The 18,797-nt window shown below is 42.9% G+C and overlaps 1 protein-coding gene across 1 annotated transcript; it reads right to left on the bottom strand.

The window, feature by feature from the left end:
• Window positions 1–790: 790 nt before the first annotated feature.
• pygl (phosphorylase, glycogen, liver) lies at window positions 791–18,671 on the bottom strand. Its single transcript, XM_069661293.1, has 20 exons — window positions 18,370–18,671; window positions 17,324–17,425; window positions 17,159–17,237; window positions 15,447–15,550; window positions 14,648–14,779; window positions 14,317–14,428; window positions 13,987–14,069; window positions 13,723–13,860; window positions 12,480–12,572; window positions 12,033–12,179; window positions 11,768–11,931; window positions 10,372–10,486; window positions 10,119–10,220; window positions 9,131–9,278; window positions 7,654–7,712; window positions 7,411–7,552; window positions 6,865–7,072; window positions 5,046–5,180; window positions 4,562–4,628; window positions 791–2,724 (listed from the first exon to the last, which is right to left on the bottom strand). Exons 1-20 carry the CDS (start codon window positions 18,610–18,612, stop codon window positions 2,536–2,538), a joined length of 2,562 nt encoding a protein of 853 aa, XP_069517394.1. The 5' UTR covers window positions 18,613–18,671; the 3' UTR covers window positions 791–2,535.
• Between the last annotated feature and the right edge of the window lie 126 nt (window positions 18,672–18,797).

Raw genomic sequence — 18,797 nt, 5'->3', positions numbered from 1 at the left:
GTGAGCGGCAGAGCCAACAGGGCAGAGGAGAGACACAGGTGAATCAGAGGGAGGGGGCCGTGACCCCCGACCTGCTTTTTGGGGGGTCGCAGCTCAAACAGGTTCCTATAAACACTGTTTTACTAGTTTTTGTTTCTCGCACATTTATGACGTTAATAAATAGAATAATAAATCCTAAATTTACTAGTTTATTCTCTGTTTTTTTAACGAGGGACCACGTATTAGGGACATTGTATGAAGATAAAAGAGCCCAAGAGAAGAGGAATAGTTAAAAAAATGTTCTGAGATTGAAGTCATAATTCTGAAAGAAAAAATTTGCACATTTGTGAGAAAATAAAGTCATAAATTATTATACTTTTTGTCTACAATGGCCCTTATACAGTGTTGTAAATATGCCGTCGTAGTCAGCACATGAGTCTAAAAATCTTTTTTCACCTGCTAAAGTTTTTTTCTTTAGTTTCACAGATGACAAAAATATTAAGACACTTTTAACCAGAGTAATCTTTCTTTCACCTGTTTTTACATCATAAACACATTTATTCAATTTTATTTTTGCTATTATTATTTTTACTTTCTATCCTAGTAATATGCCACTCCTCGTTTTCATGCGCATTTATTTAATGTAAAGCACTTTGAGCTGTTTTTCTGGTATGAAATGTGCTATATAAATAAAGTTGATAATTGTTGTTGATTTTATTGAGATCATATCCTTGCAATAAGATTTATTTTCCCATCAGTAACGTTTATGTGTCTGTTCTAGAAACTGAAAAAAGCACCAATTATACAAATATTACACAAATACGTTTTTATTTCAACGACTACTGTGATCACATGCGATACAGGTTTATCCAAGTTACAAATAATACCAAAATTTCTGACCAAATAAGTACCATTTATATTTTTATCTCTCTGTGAGTAAAGACTCTGTCACTCACAAGGCACAGAGTCACTGACATGTCAGCTGCGAGTATTTCTGACTCAGCTCTCCACACCGACTCTTTGTCTACGTTCAATCTGCAAGCGCTCGTGCTGAAATCGGATTTAAAGCTCAAATCAGATTTTTTTTTTTTGTTCACAATAATGATTTCTGATTTCAGTTTGAATTAGCATTTTTGAGAGGCTAAAGATGCTTAAAAACTCAAGACACATGCATCAGAAGAGGTGAAAATGTACATGTGGCCTTTCGTGTCTGCAAAACGGCTCCATAGCACCCACCACAAAGTTTCAATGGATGAGCCTTCACAGTGTGTTTCGTGTGCAGACGTAAAATGTCCAAACATATAAAAAAAGCTTTTTGAAGCAACAAGCTAAACCCTACAGGAAGTATTCTTTGCTGTTATAGGCAGTGTTGGGGGTAACGAGTTACAAAGTAATCCATTAGAGTACTCAGATTACTTTTTTGTTCTGCTATTTAGTTTACTTACTTTTTCATAAAAAGTGATCTGTTACTGGAAAATAAATCGCTGTATTTCTCTTTTCCTTTTGTCTCCACAGAAACAGAAACTCCCTGAAGCTCTGTTTCTGTTTCTCTCCTCCTTCTTGGCAGGTAGCTGCGCACCAGCAGAAGGTAAACACAGCTGTGTCAGTGCGCATGTGTAGCTAGCTAATTCAGCTAGCGAGCTGTCAGAGAGGACAGCGTTTACTTTGTGTAAATATTCACATTATTCTGAATGTTTGGGTGAAAGGGACGAGAACAACATGACGGTGAAATGTAAGCTGTGTCTGGAGGAGAAGTGCTCGTCAGCTGTGAAGAGCTCGACTTCAAACGTGAAGAAGCATCTGCAGCTAAACACAGCTCCACAACACTGGTGGGACTAAGAGCCTGTGTTGTATTGTTGTCATGGAAACAGCTGTGCCTAATACTGTATGCCTCTGCCCAGTTCACTGTCAGACTGTTAGCATAATAAAGGTTATACTGCGTCTGTCATTCCTGTAATCAGGCTGCAGAGTTACAGATTATGAGCCGTGAACGAGGCGACGCAACGACGGTAGAGTCGAAGCATTTAAAGCACAGCAGGCTACACGCCGTCCTGAAAATATAACACACATGTGGAATGAGTCACAAAGGGGGTTTAATTTTTGGTAACGCAGAAGTAATCTAACTTGTTACTTTTCTCAGGAGGTGACACAGTAACGTAACGCGTTACTAAGTAACGTTACCCAACACTGGTCACAGGGGTCAACAAACTCCTCCAGCCCACTTCATCAGCTCCATCTCAAACTTGGCATCCAGCGTCCCAATTTTAGAAATAATCAATAATGGTTGTATAAATTCAGATATGACTGTTCAGACCTGTATCTAATTTGGTGGTCCGAACTGCGGTCTGAATGTAGCCTGCTTTACTGCACGTGTTGGCGCTAAAGAGCTGCAACAGATAATGTTTAATACAAGAGCTCTGACTCAGGTGTGTTTACAATAAAATAAGTTGTGCAGTGTGATTTCTGAAGTAGAGTGATGTGTAACTTGAAGGTTTAAAGAAACAGTGAATGTGTGTAAACATTAAGCCCCGCCCCCTCGCTGCTTGTGAAACAGCCTCACATTTTCTTCAGAGCTCTGGCCGTTTCCTCGATGGCCTCTCTCGGCTCGTTGGGAGGCGGGATCTTCAGGTCGGTCGGCTCCACCCCCCACACCTCGGTGGCGTACTCTGTGATGGTCCTGTCGCTGGAGAACTTTCCCGTGGCTGCGATGTTCTTGATCACCATCTTCGTCCACTCCTTTGGATCCTTCAGGAGACAAATAAAACCTTTATTAATGCTTTCATTTGTTCTGTTGTTTTTCTGCTCTTTCGGTTTGTTCCCTTCTCAGGATCATTTCTTTATTCACACTTGGCTGACTTGTTCCTACTTCTTTCTTCTTCAGGTGTGTTTTAATACTGGCTTGTAAGAAAAATGCTGTAAACATGTTTATAGAAGAAAAGATAAGGGAAAAGAAAGAAAAGAAAAGAAGTATGTCCTGTGGTTAGTGTCTTTAGTTTGTGACACTCTCTCATTCATCCTGCATTCTTAAAGAATCAAAATCAGCTTTATTCACCAAGTGTGAGAACACATTCATGGACCTAGTTGCTTTCGAAGTTAGCTGCAAAGTCAGTGGTTAAATTATTACTTGACCCTGTTGGGTCAGTGTCACAGGAGCTCTTGTTAAGCAACATCTTGGCAGTTAGCCTGCCTGACGTTAGTTTCCTATCATAAATTGCTGTCATAAGGGCCTGTGTCCACCTACGGCGTGATTTTGCACTGGCAGTACCTAGTTTCTATACAAACCAATGCAGTTCACATTTTCCGTTTTCAAGCACAAAAAACAATGACTGAAAATATAGATGGACGATGCGTCTTCATCTACTCTCATTGTATAAAATTGAAGCCAAAATAGAGAGGCGCCGCCATCTTGTGATGGTGACGTCATTTGGAGCCAGAGTTGCACAATAGAGAACGGCGGGGGGAGCCGCTGTAGCCACTTCTGCTAACCAAAACACACACACAACTTACCAAAAAAACAGGAAAGATTCTGCTTGCGGCGTATTTAGCAGCAGAACAGCTTCTTGTGTCGGTCTGAAGCAGATATTCACGCTTATGGAAAGTTCAATGACTGTAGTGTTAGTGTTAGTTATGGCTCCTCTCGCCGTTCCTCCTCTACTCCGCTACTCGGGAACAGAACGCTGCAGGAGCCCCATTTGTCAACAGAGCTGTCAATCATGAGGCCACGCCCCCTTTTTATAATAAATAACTAGCTAAAATTAAACTTGTGAGAAAAATGAACACTTGGACATAAATCAGCAGGATAAGAACTAACTATAATGACAGAAACCATGTTTGAGAAAAATGTATTTGACGTGTATTTTGATTTTATACTTTGACTCATGTCCCATCTGTTAACATGGAGGAGGCGGGCTTTATGAGCTATACTGCAGCCAGTCAGCAGGGGGCGAGAGAGAGGGATTGAAACATTACTTTCATTGTTTTATGTTTTGAAGTACAATTTCCTTGAATAAAAGCAAAAATGAAGCATACAGAGCGATTTAAAACAATGGTTACTAGGAAGGGAAGCGGAAGTTCCAAGACAACTTTTGTATCCTAGCAACAGTAAGCGCTGGTGAAAAAGCGCTCTAAAATTGAGGTCGTGGCCGCTGCCAGAGTAAAAACACTGTTAGTGGACACAGACACTTAATGGTCACCAGAGGAAGTATCCTACTTACTTTGGTGATCCCTTGACTTTCATTGGGGCTATCAGGTTACATTTTGTTGGTTTCCAGTAAAATATCTCAGTAAAAATTCACGAGACATTCATGGTTCCCAGAGGATGAATACTAATCGATCTTGTATCATCACCATAAGGTTTTGAAGATTTTAAAATCAGAATAAAGACTGGATGGATTGATATATGTATTGAGTGCAGATGTTAATGTTCCCCTCAGGATTTTTTACCTTGCATCACTATCTGTTTCAAATTTAATTTGTCCACCCCTTTGTTTTATGTTGTGGAGCTGAATGAGCTGAAAATGAGTCAGACGAAAAGAGATTTGCTTTCGTAAACAGGCCTCAGGTCTGTTTGACTCAAACTTACCTGATACAGCTTGCTGACTTTCTCCTGGCATTTCATGTAGTCCTCAAAGTCTGCAAACACTTTAAAACTGAGGAGAGAAAAGGGAGGAAAATACATCAAGTCTGACAACATGAATCAAAAACATGCAGAAGTTTGACATCTTTCATTAGACGAAAAACTATATAAGATATAATCAGGCAGAAAGGGTCTATCACAGATATACTGCCTGTTGTGTCACTGCGTAGTTTGTCCAGCAGAGGGTGCTACTTTACAATTATCTGAGCGCTGTCTGCAGCACATGGAGCAGAGAATCACAGCTGGGTGGGCTGTGGGGGGGCATTAGAAAGTACGTTTTTAAAGAGTTAGCCTTTGATTATAAGTTGTTGTTGTTGCCCTCTCTCTCTCTGTCAATCATTCAATCAAAAATTGATTGAATGAGCTTCCTGAGTACCTTCTGTTAGCAGCTCTGTAGGTATTGATCTTCTATAGAAAGTAAGGTACGTACCGGTCATGTTTGAAGAGCATGTCAGTGAGGTCTTTAAAGAGCTGTGGATTTTTGGGGCTGAAAAATCCACTGGTGATCTGGTCCATCACTTGTTTGAGCTCGGGAATCTTCTTGTAGTACGACATGGCATCATATCTAAAAAAAGACGACAGATCAGTTTTAACTGAAGGTGGTTTTCATGTATCTGCGCTTTTCATTTTTACCTTTGTATTACAAATTTCTGTTCTTTAAAGTAAGATTTTCATGTAAATAAATGTCTGTAAGTCTCTCTCTCTCTCTGAATGAGGTAACACAATGGTGACTGAGCCTGTGGCCCACCGATGGAAGCCGTTGCATTTGCAGTATATAGTATTACTATGGGCTGGGTATCTGTGGCGGCGCCCAGTTAGTGACGCGTTTTCCATCAGCCAGCAGTGGTTGGTCTGCCAGAGAGGGTAGGCGGAGCTAAGCGGCTGCTTTTCCGCTCTCTGCAAGTGTTGCGAGTAAACAGTAATCTACTATGGCTGAACAAACAAAGAAAAGATGGATGACTACAGATACAACTTCAACAAGAAGTGAAAATCCAAAGAAACAGAAAGAAACTCGACGCTCAGATGAAGCAAACAGTCTGAAAAGGAAAGCGACCGTCAGCCAGGAAAATCAAGAGTTACAACCAGAGCCAACCGTGGACGTCTGGCTAAATCGGGAAATGTCCTCCCGCAATTACCGTTTATCGGCATTAGGTGGCGCCAAAGACAACAAAACTGAAATCTTCGAGACTGAAACTTTAAACTCCTTTGATTTTCAAAACAGAGTCTTTACTTTAGCTTAAAAACATTCAAAGGGAATTATCAGTTATTTTAATTTTGCATCCTTGTTACGCTTTCCCAACATCAAGACGTATTCCAACCTAAATGGACGGCACAATAACACTTGGAAAAGACATATCCATCATTGCAGCTCCAGCATGACGTACATAAAGCGATGAAAATGGTGTGACTGATGGGGAGAACTTGTAGCTACATGGATGAAAGTGAAGCAGAAACCACTGCAGAAGATGTCTGTAAGAGCCATTATGTATTTATTAGACCTTTTTGTATATTGTTCTTTTTTGTTTACTTTTGTACACCAGGGGCAGTTTTATGTCATGGACTGCATATATTTCAGTTTCTTCCAACTGACGCCTCACAGCTTGAATGTTCTTCCCTTTCTGTGTGGAGTCTGCATGTTCTCCCCCTGCATGTGTGGGTTCCCTCTAGGTACTCCAGCTTCCTCCCACAGTCCAATGACATGCTCGTTAGGTTCATTGGTGACTCTAAATTGCCCACAGGTGTGAATGTAAGCGTGAAAGGTTGTCTGTCTCTAAGTGTCAGCCCTGTGATTAGCCTTTTTTACACTGCGGTTCCGCCTCAGCGCCGTAACGAAGCTCTGTCCTCATGCCACCTTTGTCATTCTACATTGGACCAAGCAACGCCGCCGTGAAGCCGCCCCAGCGCGTGCTTCAAATACACACACACAGCGCTATTCCTCCCTGCCGGCTCAGCTGTTCACACGGACGCCTGTTACTTCCTCCGATGCCGGTTCAGAGGCGGAACGACTTCGCCCCATCATTCCGCTTTCGTGCGTTCTACATAGAAGACGGAACGTAACAGAGGCGTAATAATGCCGGCTTGAACTGGCAGCGTATAACGGGCTATTGACTGGTGATCATTCCAGGTGTAACCCAGCCTCTAGCCCAATGACAGCTGGGATAGGCTCCAGCCCCCGGCGACCCTGAACATGGAAATAGCTGTAAAGAAAAAACGATACCAAATGTTTTCAGCAGGACAATCTCCTTTACCCCTTTTTGTCCATCTCAGCCACGTCCTCCACCCTCATGCCGAAGATGAACAGGTTCTCCTCTCCGGCCTCCTCGGCCATCTCCACGGTGGCTCCGTCCATGGTGCCGATGGTCAGAGCTCCATTCAGCATGAACTTCATGTTACCCGTTCCTGAGGCTTCAGTGCCGGCAGTGGAGATCTGCTCTGACAGATCTGTGGCAGGAATCACTAAAGGAAGAGCAGCACAGATTTACCTTTACATTTGTGGAAGTTCTCCCCAAACTAGGAAAGGTTGTGAAGTCTTCAAATGAGGATTTTTTACATGCTTGTGTTTGTTATGTTATGTTTCTTTATTTGAGCAGGGAAAATAATAAAATAAGAAGACATAGACATTAAAGGTCAAAATACATCCCCCACCCCCAAACACACATGAGATTATAACACAACTAGACACTAAGAGAGCACCCTAACCCACACCCACACAGAAATAGAAGAGTAAAACCCCCAGAGGCTCACCAAAGGATCATAAACGTGTGCAGGTGTTGATAGAGTCGGCTGAATGGTACCTTTCTCTGCTAGGGAGACCCTGTAGTTCTCCAGGAAGACGACCTTCAGCTTGTTTCCCACCACAGGATCATTGTTCACCACATCAGCCACCGACGTGATCAGCCTGATGATCATCTTGGCCATGTGGTACCCAGGAGCAGCCTGCAGGGGGCGACAGTGACAGTGTGAAACATAAACACCACGCCTCTCTCGGCCTGTTCGTTTGACCTGATCTATGGTGTCATGTGATGTCTGCTCGGTACCTTTCCCCCGATGATCACTGTTCGTGGTACAAAAGGTGCTGTGGGTTTTTTTCTGATACCTTTGGAACACAAAGGAACACAAACCATTTAGGTTAAGCAGCTTGTACAACAACAAGAGGAATACAGAACTATGAGCAACTAACAGAAACCTCCCTGAGATCTCTGCATTCATTACAGATGAATCAGGGAAAGTTCTCTGTGCTTCTGCCAATCAATACCTGGGCCAAATCCTTTCTAACTTTCTGCTTTTAAAGGTAAATCAAATCAGTTACCACTCGCCGTCTCATCAGAACTGCATTTGGCGACATCAGTTTTTATTTTACCAAATACCTAAAAATCTAAAGACTCGCTCAGCTGTAATTTTGTGTTAAATGCTATAAGCAGAAGTGATCCATTCTAACATGCTAAACACTGGAAACATTGTCTGCTTAACATCAGTATGTTAATTGTGAACATGTTGGGACGCTAACGTTAGCATTTAGCTCAAAGCATCAGCATGCCTCAGTAACGACCCAAAGAGCTGCTACACTCTTGTTTTGTGACAGGTTTCTCCTTTTTACCTTCCGATCATCTCCATTTTAAACACTCTGAGGAGCTTCTGTAAGGCCTGTTCAGATCAATGATTCGCCACAAAACGATTTTAGAATGTTGCTGAGAAAATTGCAGCAGTGTGAGCTGGTTAGTTGCAGAGCGTCTGAAGCTGTTGCGTGGAGTTGCAAAAGATTTAACTTGTCAAATCTCCAAATGCAGTTTGAGAACAGAATGACGTAGCCGTTTCACTTCAGCCAATCAGGAAACAGCATAAATTGGCGAAGGCACCCCGTCTCTGGCGCTGCAGCAGCCAAAGACGGCTCCAGATCCTCTCTTTCCAAACTCTCTGTCTTTGCCGTTTATTAATCAGTGTTAGAGCTAACATTGCGAGCATGTCACTGTCATCCACTTCTTTTTATAACTGAAATCCAGCTAGTTAATCCATGTAATTCATGGCCTAATACTAACGTTCTAGTATTAATTAACGTTATTAACGCAGAAGTAGAGGGGTATGTTAGTGTGTCGTTGCTATGGAGACGGTCAGCTGCGTTCCGTTGCTTTGATGTGAACGGCCCAGTTTTAAAACAGTTACGATCAGATGTCGAGGGATTCTTTTGGCAGTTGCATCCAGTCTCGTTGCAAATCACTGATCTGAAGTGTCCTTTAGAAATATATATGCCGTATTAATTGCTGGAATATTCTGCAGACAGGAAGAGGAATCAGACGCAGTAAAAGTCAGCATCAAAGTAACCGGCATGGTGCTCAAAACAAAACCGCTGATGTAACAGCTCTCATATTTATAACGGCCCGATGATCGCCTGGAAAATTCCCACATTCGATGCGTCCTACTCTCAGGGTTTGTTTTAACGGCACAGATTGGGTGGGGACTTTTCCACATCAGTCAGTGTTAGATTGTGAAACCTTTGTGATGAGTGATTTCACATACTGTTGTACATGGCGATGATGTGCAGGCAGTTGAGGACCTGCCGCTTGTACTCGTGGATTCTCTTCACGTGGACGTCAAACATGGAGGATGGGTTTATTTTCACCCTGTACTCCTGCTCCAGGTACTGGGCGAATTTCACCTTGTTGTCCTGTGAGAGAATCAGAAATATGAGACTTAGCAACGAGTGAGTTATTCAGAAAGGGGAAGCGGCTGATTAAGAGGTGTGTGTCCTGACATGTACTGACTTTAAAGCTGCAATGCACAATGATGTTGTAATATCTCGGCCTGCAGTGACATGAAGAAAATAAACTAGACAGAGAGGTTGGTGCTTTGCATGTTGAAATGCCTCAACGGGACATTTAGTCTCTAATGTGAGTGTTTTATAACGTCATGCTATCAAAAGTGTGAAATAAAAACAGGAGTCAGAATCCACGAAGGACTTCAGCACAGATACACAACTTTTAAATCACACAAATCTATTGAAACGTCTTTAATAAGCTTTCCTGAAGCCGTGACAGCGGCCTGTTCCTGCCAGGATCCCTGCAGAGACGGACCTTTTTGTTGAAGAGGAAGATTTTATGAACATTATATCACTCTTGTTAAAGCCACCAGACTCCATTGACAAAACCAGTAATTTTACCTCACAGAACACAGAGGTTTCTGATCTATCGCTGCCTCGAATGGTTACTTGGTTTGTGTTATTTTGTGACTTTTGTGTTTCATATGGTTTAATAACTTTACACCTTCCGGCTGTTATTCCAATCAAACCATCTGATCAGTCTACAGGTGAAGATGCTCCATGGTGGAGGAGCAAACTCCTGCTCACAGACCTAAACATTCAATGTTTAATCTTTGACAATGATTTTTAAATGAATGTCTCTTTGCTGTTATTTATAATCTTGATCATTTCACTCTGACATGAAAGGGAATACATGTGTGAAGTAGCTTTAAAGGGGGAGCATTCAGCACATGGCTCGAGTGAACTCACCTGTTTCACTTTGGAGACGTCTCGGATGAAGGCAGCATCGTCAACAAAGTCGTTCAGCTTCTGCAGCTGGCTCAGGTCCTTCACGTAATCCTCCCCGATGACCTGAAAGAGAAATAAAAAGTCACATAAAACGTGTGTAAAACAAGCTGACACTGTTTACTACACTCCACCTCATTTATATTTGACACACAGGCTGTAAAAACTGAGGAGCGGGGAAAGCTGTTCCAAGAATGTCAAATCAGCTCAGACCGACCTCAGCGATGAGCTCAGCCAGTCCGGGGTTGCAGAGCAGCAGCCAGCGTCTGGGAGTGATGCCATTGGTTTTGTTCTGAAACTTCTCCGGTTCTATTTCACTGAAGTTACGAAATCTGTAGGAGAAAAAAAAAATACAGAACTGTTCTTAAAGGAAGAACTTAATGTTGGTCCCCGGGGATAAAACGATGGAAACATCTGACTGAAGGTTAAAGCAGTTTTCTCTTCTGTAAACATGAATCACGTGCTGACAGTTTTGAAGTGACGCGTTTTCTATCAGCCAGCAGTGGTTGGTCTGCCAGAGAGGGTAGGCGGAGCTAAGCGGCTGCTTTTCCGCTCTCTGCAAGTGTTGCGAGTAAACAGTAATCTACTATGGCTGAACAAACAAAGAAAAGATGGATGACTACAGATACAACTTCAACAAGAAGTGAAAATCCAAAGAAACAGAAACAAACTCGACGCTCAGATGAAGCAAACAGTCTGAAAAGGAAAGCGACCGTCAGCCAGGAAAATCAAGAGTTACAACCGGAGCCGACCGTGGACGTCTGGTTACATTGGGAAGGTTACTCCTGCAATTACCGTTTATCGCCATAAGGTGGCACTAAAGAGAACGCAACTGAAATCTGATTCTTTAACACACGTTTTGCACAGACAAACAACAACAATGTAATAACTTGTGTGAAAATGAATACTAAAAATATGCACGCTCTGACCTCCACATGATAAAGTTTACATTGAGGTGGAACTTGATGCAGATGTGAGGGATTACAGAGTCTGTGAACACATTAAAAAGATGCACTCATTCTCTTTGATGTAAAAACATTTAAACTGCAAAAACACTGACGACAAAGACGGATGACTCGCTCGTTTCTCGCTGCTCAGGAGTCCAACTTTGTGACAGGTTCTGTGTCTTTGCATGTTTGTTTCCCAACAGCAGTCGTGTCTTTCATACAGGTATTGTTCACAGTGTGTGACAGAGGTGATGATTCAATCCTGTGGTTATCTCTGAGGACACACTCATGCTGTGTGGAAACCATCCTTGGTGCTCTTCCTGTCTCAGCCACAGAGCCTCAATCTGACATGAGCTTGCTGCTGTTTCTCTGTCATTAGTCGTCACGGTTTAAAAATGTTCTTTAATTTAATTTTAAATTAGTCTCTAATTTCATCACTGCTTTCCATTTATTTAGTTAATAACTTATTGTGCTATTATGATCAGATCAGTCTCTTTGCATCTAACCATTTATACTTTATATCTCACTTATATCTGAGCTGTTGTTTCTGTGTTGTTCTTATTTAATAACTTTGGAGCAATCTGACATTAGAATTTCCTACAGGGTTAATGAAGTTTCCTCGATCTTATTCCATCATTTCACACACAGATTTATGTTTTTGCTCACACTTCAGTCTTGATGATGTTGGAGTGTATCTCAGCGACTCCATTGACAGCGTGAGATCCAACAATGCACAGGTGCGCCATGTTCACCCTCTTGCAGCCGTCCTCTTCAATCAGAGACATCGACCTGAGCTTGTCCATGTCGTCCGGAAAGAGGGCTGCGATCCCCTGCAACAGAGCAGCTTCACGATATCAGATTCACGTGTCACAGACGTGTTAAAAAACTGCATCTATTGTGTTTGCTGTGTGTAAGGCAGTGGAGTACGCACGTCGAGGTGGACCTGGTTGATCTGGTAGATGATCTGCAGGTGTCGGGGCAGGAGCGTCTCCAGCAGCTCCACAGGCCAGCGCTCCAGAGCCTCGGGGAGGACCGTGTGGTTGGTGTAGGCGAACGTGCGCTTAGTCAGGTCCCAGGCCTGCAGAGGATGGGGTTTAATGATCTTTGGGACTCATTAACAGAACAACCTGCTCACAGTCTTGATCTTTCCTTCTCCTCTCAATATGTGTGTTCAAATGCATTAACAACTTCTGCTTTCCTGGATTACATTTCTTAAGCTGGCTGACACACCAACGTTATGCAACACACAGAAGTCAGCTTCATTTGTTAAGCTCTGTGGTTTGGTGTCTGTGTTCCTTTCTTATCATGATTTCCTAACATGTTGCTCTTATTGTGAGTCACTGCAGGTTAGAGTGCAATAAAAGTGACTCTCTCCCACCGTGTCCCAGTCGAGCTTCTCGATGTCCACAAAGATTCTCATGAGCTCGGGGATGGCCATGGCCGGATGAGTGTCATTCAACTGGATGGCGACCTGGAAAACACAACAGTTGTCGCCTTTAACAGTCTGCTGTATAAAGAGATAGTCTGCTGTATACGCTGTTTGATCCCTCAGATTACGGTTTAGCTTTCAGTTGTTAGCTCTGCTTTTGTCTGTTTTCCTCAGAGGAGTGTGAGGGCCGGATATCAGACTTCAGACATGAGAGGAGCAAGATTTGTTTTCATTTCTGCTCAATACCACAAAAAAAACGAACCAGTTGAGGCAGTGGACGACAAACAACTCCCATGTTCTGCGAGTTAAACTGTATTTGTCAACAGAGTCTGGTGGCTTTGACGAGAGCGATGTAACGGCTGTTTCTGGCGTAACAAAAAGGTTTATCTCTGTACGGATCTGCTCTGTAATGCTGTCAGACAATTAGAATAACGTCTGAGCCTGTCTGTGACAAAACAAGAACTTTTAGTGGACATATTTTGATCCACTAAGGATAAATTGCAGACATGACAGCCTGTGTAACAGCTGCTGGATGAGGCGATTCGAAATGGCTTCGTTTCATCATTTAGACGTCTCTGGCCAAGAAGAAAGGAACATACCCCCCTTTGACACATTCAGTTCTTGTGCTTCATCTGCCCCTGTGCCTTTTACTTTTATTAACAAACGACTCATTTTGACGCTTATACCCTTTTCCCACCTAATTTAAGCGTGTTGACCCGCTTATAAATGCCGATTGTCTCTTTTCCCATTGCCAGTGAAGTATCCTCCTGTCGGTCTCTGTTCTGCTGCGTCACCATCTGACGTCACAAACATGCTGGAGACAGGGTTAGTAACCAGTGAAGATGTTACGGTGGTTAGGTATTTATTGTATCTATTCCTCATTCAGTCTATTAAACTCGCACATATTTGGAACGATGTTCGAGCGCTGCTCGGACGGAGACGGGCAGAATTTGTAGGCGAGATGACGAGGACTCACAGAAGTTACCGACAGAGCATAGCATCGCGCTGGAAAGGGGGCGGAGATTAGTGTGTTGACGCGGGTTTGTGTTCCCATCAATGCCGATCGGAGCCGAGGCGATAATTACTGCAGAGTCATTTGACCCGGGTCTGAATGTTGATTTCAGCCGTGCCCATTAAGCAAAAAAGCCGGGTGTTAGCGGGTGTTTCCTGAACAGTGGGAAAGCAGCTTTACTTTGTCGGGGAAGCCCTCAAAGGAGGTTCGGCCGGGGCTGCCCTTCTTAGTGGTCTTGAAGCGGCGGATGATGTCCTGGAGTGTGGCCGCCACCACGAAGTACTCCTGCTTCAGACGAAGTTCTTTTCCTTCAAAGAACTGTACAGAAAAGACACAAGAAATGATGCATTGTCCATGTTTGAAATCTTCTGGCAACATTAGGGCAACTAAATAAATTCATTTGCGTATTGCTGCACTTACAAACTTCATGAGAAAGTAACTTACATTGTCATTGGGGTAGAGAACGCGGGAGATGTTCTCGGCCAGATTTCTGTCCAGAACAGCCTGGATGTAATCTCCAACATTAACTACAGACAGGTGAAGTGCATTTTACTCACATTGATACTCTATGACAGACATTAATATGTTATAGGGCTTGTAGAGGAAACTGCAGCATTGGAGCTATTTTGCAACAAACAGCTTTGTTTTTGACGGGTGCCAGTGTTGCAGCAGTTTCCTTCATTCTTGCAAAGTGCTTTCTGTTGAAACCTCGAAGGAAATCCACAGACTGTTTTGCAAATAGGTTCTTGTTTTAAAATTTCCTTAGACACTCACAGTCCCTCAAGTTAAAGTCGTTGGGTGCGCGGGCGGACCACAGCCTCATGGTGTTCACAGTGTTGTTCATGTAGCCGGGGATGGGTGTGTCATAAGGCATCGCCAAAACCACCTGCACAGAGAGGAGTGCAAACACAGGAAGCAGGAAAATGTGTTTTGGGATACAAATAATACTGAAGTAAAGTGAACACGATGCTATGGAACAGTGCCATAAACATGCTTGTGGCCTTTTTGATTATACAGTTCAATTCATATTGTTTAGAAGCCAACAACCCATCACCCCCTGCTCTTACCCATCAGCCCCTTCTGTACTAACACACATCTTCAGTACCTGAGTGTCGACCCATTTGGAGCCGTCTTTGGTCTCCTCTACTCGCCCGTAGAAGTGAACCGGCAGCATGTACTCGGGACGTGCTTTCTCCCACGGGTTTCCATGCCTCAGCCAGTCGTCTGCCTCCTCCACCTGCAGCGGGGCAGTCCGGGGCAAAGATAAAAAAGATTCAAGATGATGCGACATGTCTGAGGAAGAAAAGTCACTGAGTAAAAATCCACCTTATCTGACCTCTGACCTTTATCCTGCAGACTGAAGTGAGAAAAAGGATGTCCCTCCGGTGATCAAACCCCTCTCGTCTATGTTCATGATTACATTTGAACAAAGGCATCCTCGACAGCAGCAGGGATTAAACATATAGGTTCATCCACCCCAGTGAGCTTAAATCCAGTTCAGTGTTCAGAGGTGCATGTTTGCACTGATAGTTTGAACAGCAAACAACCAGAGGAATTCAAAAGGGCAAAAGCCTTTAGTGTGGGCATCTCTTATCACAAGATACGCAATGTTTATTTAGCTTATTCATGTAAAACCAACCACAGGAGCCTGCTGCACCACTGCAGCGTCGCTGAAGGGGCGTAGACCCCACGCCCAAGTCACTGTTAATGATTAGCTTGTGATGTAGTCTGACCTAATTCATGTCTACTTTGGCCCTGCTCCACTTTGAGTCCTGACAGCAGGAATATGTGTTGACAAATACTGCTGGATTACAAGCTACAAGAGTGATGAAAAGAGAGGAGGACATAAGCTTATAGAGCTGTGTTTTCAATAAAGTGACACTAGCAGAAAAGGATGTTTTTACCTGCCAGCCGTCTCTTATCTTCTGGTTGAAGATCCCATATTCATATCGAATGCCGTAACCGTACGCTGCAAGGCCCAAGGTGGCCATCGAATCCAAGAAACACGCTGTGTGCAGAAAAAAAGAGGCAGATAAAATCAAAATAAAAACTTAACAGTGACACAAAATTGCTGTTCCCGGTGCAGGTGTTGTGTTTATCTGCTCTGTTGCAACATTTCTGCAGCTCCATGTTGCTTCAAATGTTCAGTAGACACTCAGAGGAATTTGATGGACAGTTGCCAGAATAGTCCTGAAACTATAATGGAGTATTGTTGTAATGCAGACGAACATGTTTGCATGCAAGAATGACTGCTCTTTTATTTATTTGGTTGGTTTCAAGACAAAGCTTCACTTGGTTAGTGTCAGCTTAAAGCAGCAACCAAAACATGTACCTGTTTTTATCATAAGTGATAAAAGATGCAACGACAGCTAGCGAACAGCTAAAGTGAAGATACGCTTCTTTATAAAAGTATTTAGTGAGCTGGTTTCCCTGATGACAACACGTAGCATTTTTAAAGCTTTGTTTACATTTTCCAGGTCAAAAAATCAAAGTGAGTGATAACTGACTGTTGAAGAAAGCAGATACGATTTTTTGTTGAACGGCACTTAAAGGCTTAATGTGCGATATTATGCACATTAATATATCATAATCAAGTATGCCCTGTGTAAATATATCCTGGAAAAATAAGTTCCTGAAAAGAGAGTGAAGTCAAACTCCCTCTGTGTTTGTTGTTCTCCGCTCTTTGTTTACATGGACGGGACGTCTCGGCGCTTCCGCTTCATGCAAGTTCATGCACGCAGGCTAGAGTAACATCAGGGACGATCGCTAACTCGCTGTTTATTTGAATGTGACACTTGCTTGCGTAGTGCTCTGTAGCCTTATCATATCACCCTCATTCTGTGTAATTAACCATGCTAGCGGGGGGCTGTAGCAATATGCACAGTAAACTAAAGTGTGCTAACATTAGCCTGCAGCAGGACAATGCTGGCTGCCTATTGCAGCTCGAGCTGTAACATGCATTCTGCCTAGACGAGCCTGTCCAGGCCTACTAACCAATTTCAAGTGTTTGCTCTGTTATAATTATGTTCGCTTGCTGCTTCATAGTAGAACATAACACTTAGAAATGTCTCCCAAGTGGTACAGCAGAATAGGCCGGGCAGGTTGTAGGTTGTGTTTGTTTTGGTTTCATGCTGGTGCTCAAGTGCGACATCCACTTGACATAAAGGCTGCATATTTAGCCTTCATGTACAGGACAAAATCAGCAAAGAGATAAGAGGTACGGCTTTGTCCACAGGGGGCGCCAAAATCAACTCAAACCAGAAGTTCCTCACAGGAGCTTTAAATCTATTTTAAATGTAACAGCAAGCCAGTGCAGAATGGCAGTGAAATACAGCACAGTGATACTTTGTGTGGCATTATTGTAACAATACACAGACGCCAAGTATTGATTCTAATTATGTAAATTGGACAAATAAAGCTTTTTTTCTGTGCCTCTCTGTAGATAAACTTCTTGTTTCTAAGATGGAAAATGATGTTTCCACCTCTCTGTTCATGTCATGCTTGATGCTTAGATCTGAATCAAAATTAACTCCAAACCTTGCACCATCAGATTTAACCCAGGCTGTAACATTAAACAGTCTGTCTCCTTTAAGTTCAACCAGCTGCAGCTTCTTACCTGCCAGTCTCCCCAGACCTCCGTTCCCCAGACCTGCATCCTCCTCCATCTCCTCCAGCTCCTCCATGTCCAGACCCAGCTGCAGCAGAGGGAAAATCAACACGAGCACAGTCATTATGTGTGCTGAATATTGTGTTTGTTGTTGCCTCCAAACTTGAGTCAGACCTGGTAGATGGCTTCATCGCAGGCGTTCTGCAGCCCCAGGTTGATCATGGTGTTTTGGAGCGTCCGGCCCATGTAGAACTCCAGAGACAGATAGTACACCCTCTGGACAAGTGAAGAAAAACAGTAAGAGATGTTCGTCTCTCTGCACACATCTTTTTACAGACTCCCTGGTTAAAAGCTCAAATAATCTTTTGATTAAATATCTGTACTCTGCTTGGATTGGAGGTGAAGGAAAAGCTTGTAGAGCTGAGCAGCAAATGAGTGAAAATAGAAGTGTAAACATGACGCAATGAACCAGAACTACTGTACTTCTTGGAAATGGAAAGTGGAAAGTTTATGCAACAGGAAAACGTTGCATAAAAGTGCTTCACATCAAAATATTTGATACACAAACCACACGGGGAGGCGAGTAAGACAAGCCGATTAAACATTTTTTATTTATACTTGCAGACAGAATATGTGTTAAATACTTTAGAAAGAGGCTCAAAGTTTCTCTTTCATGTTTTAGCTGTCCCGATGCGGGCTGTTTAATAAAGACTTTGCATCGCTGCACGTCTAGTAAAATGTTTTACTTTACCTGATATCATGAATTCTATGTACTCTGATTTTAACTTCATTATCATTATAAGGTGGGCTGTATGTAACTTATGCATAACAATAATTTATTTTTGATCTTTTTATTAAATGGGTTTTAACTTTCCATCGTATGTTATCAGTCATCTTTATTTACAGCTTATTGTTACTATTATTATCTATTGGGTGTTACTTGTTTTCATGGAGCTCTATCATTGCGTTAATGTGCATTTCTCTTCCTTATTGAAACGCTCTGTGAGCTGCAGCTCTTGCATGAATAGTGCTGTGCATAAAGGTTTTATATTTATGGTAAAGAACGTTTTTTGAAAAAGCGTTAAAGTACATATTTTAACACAGCGGGCTTCTATGATTCCTTCAGTGTCTCAAACATATTAACATATTGTTTGCTTAAACAGATATTTTGTCATGTTTTGCAGAGGAATCAGAAGTGTATGTGAGCCTCTGGTCTTTACCTTTGGGTCCGCTTCATAATAAAACTGCTGCGTTCTGATCCATCTCCCCACCAGGTGATCCCTCACAGTGTGAGCCAGGGCAAAGTAATAATCCCTGGGTGTCGCAATGTTCCTGTCTTTCACCAGAGTGAAGTGCAGGTGACGATTGAAGCCCTTCTTCAGCTCGGCCACATTCTCCACTCCCACAATCCCCCTGATGCTGATCTGCTTACGCTTCTCCTGGTCGGTGAGAGGAGTCGCCATGGTGGGTGCTGGCTGCGCAGGTTCTGTCCCGGGTGTGTCTGCGGCTGTCCTGGCTAGGAGTGAAGTCGAAAGGCAAAGTTGTGTCAGGTTTTCATGCAGAAGTCTCCTCCTTGTGCTGCTTTTCATTGGTGAGGGCAGGGGGGAGGGTGTTTCCCCGGCCGGCCCCCGCCGAGCTGCACAGTGAG

Source organism: Semicossyphus pulcher, unplaced genomic scaffold, assembly GCF_022749685.1.
Source record: "Semicossyphus pulcher isolate SPU_LCO1_2020_fin unplaced genomic scaffold, fSemPul1.0.p SCAF_14, whole genome shotgun sequence".
Lineage (NCBI taxonomy): Eukaryota > Metazoa > Chordata > Actinopteri > Labriformes > Labridae > Semicossyphus > Semicossyphus pulcher.
Note: the sequence above shows the minus strand (reverse complement) of the source record. Positions and strands in the feature narration are given on the sequence as shown.

Bases quoted from the DNA above. Each gene is read 5' to 3' on its own strand.
- pygl (XM_069661293.1), bottom strand. From the start codon at position 18,612: ATGGCGACTCCTCTCACCGACCAGGAGAAGCGTAAGCAGATCAGCATC. The intron at 9,279-10,118 runs GTGAGTTCACTC...ATTCTCTCACAG, and splicing joins ACGTCTCCAAAGTGAAACAG to GACAACAAGGTGAAATTCGC. The intron at 5,181-6,864 runs GTAAAGGAGATT...GTCTTTTTTTAG, and splicing joins GCTGAGATGGACAAAAAGGG to ATATGATGCCATGTCGTACT.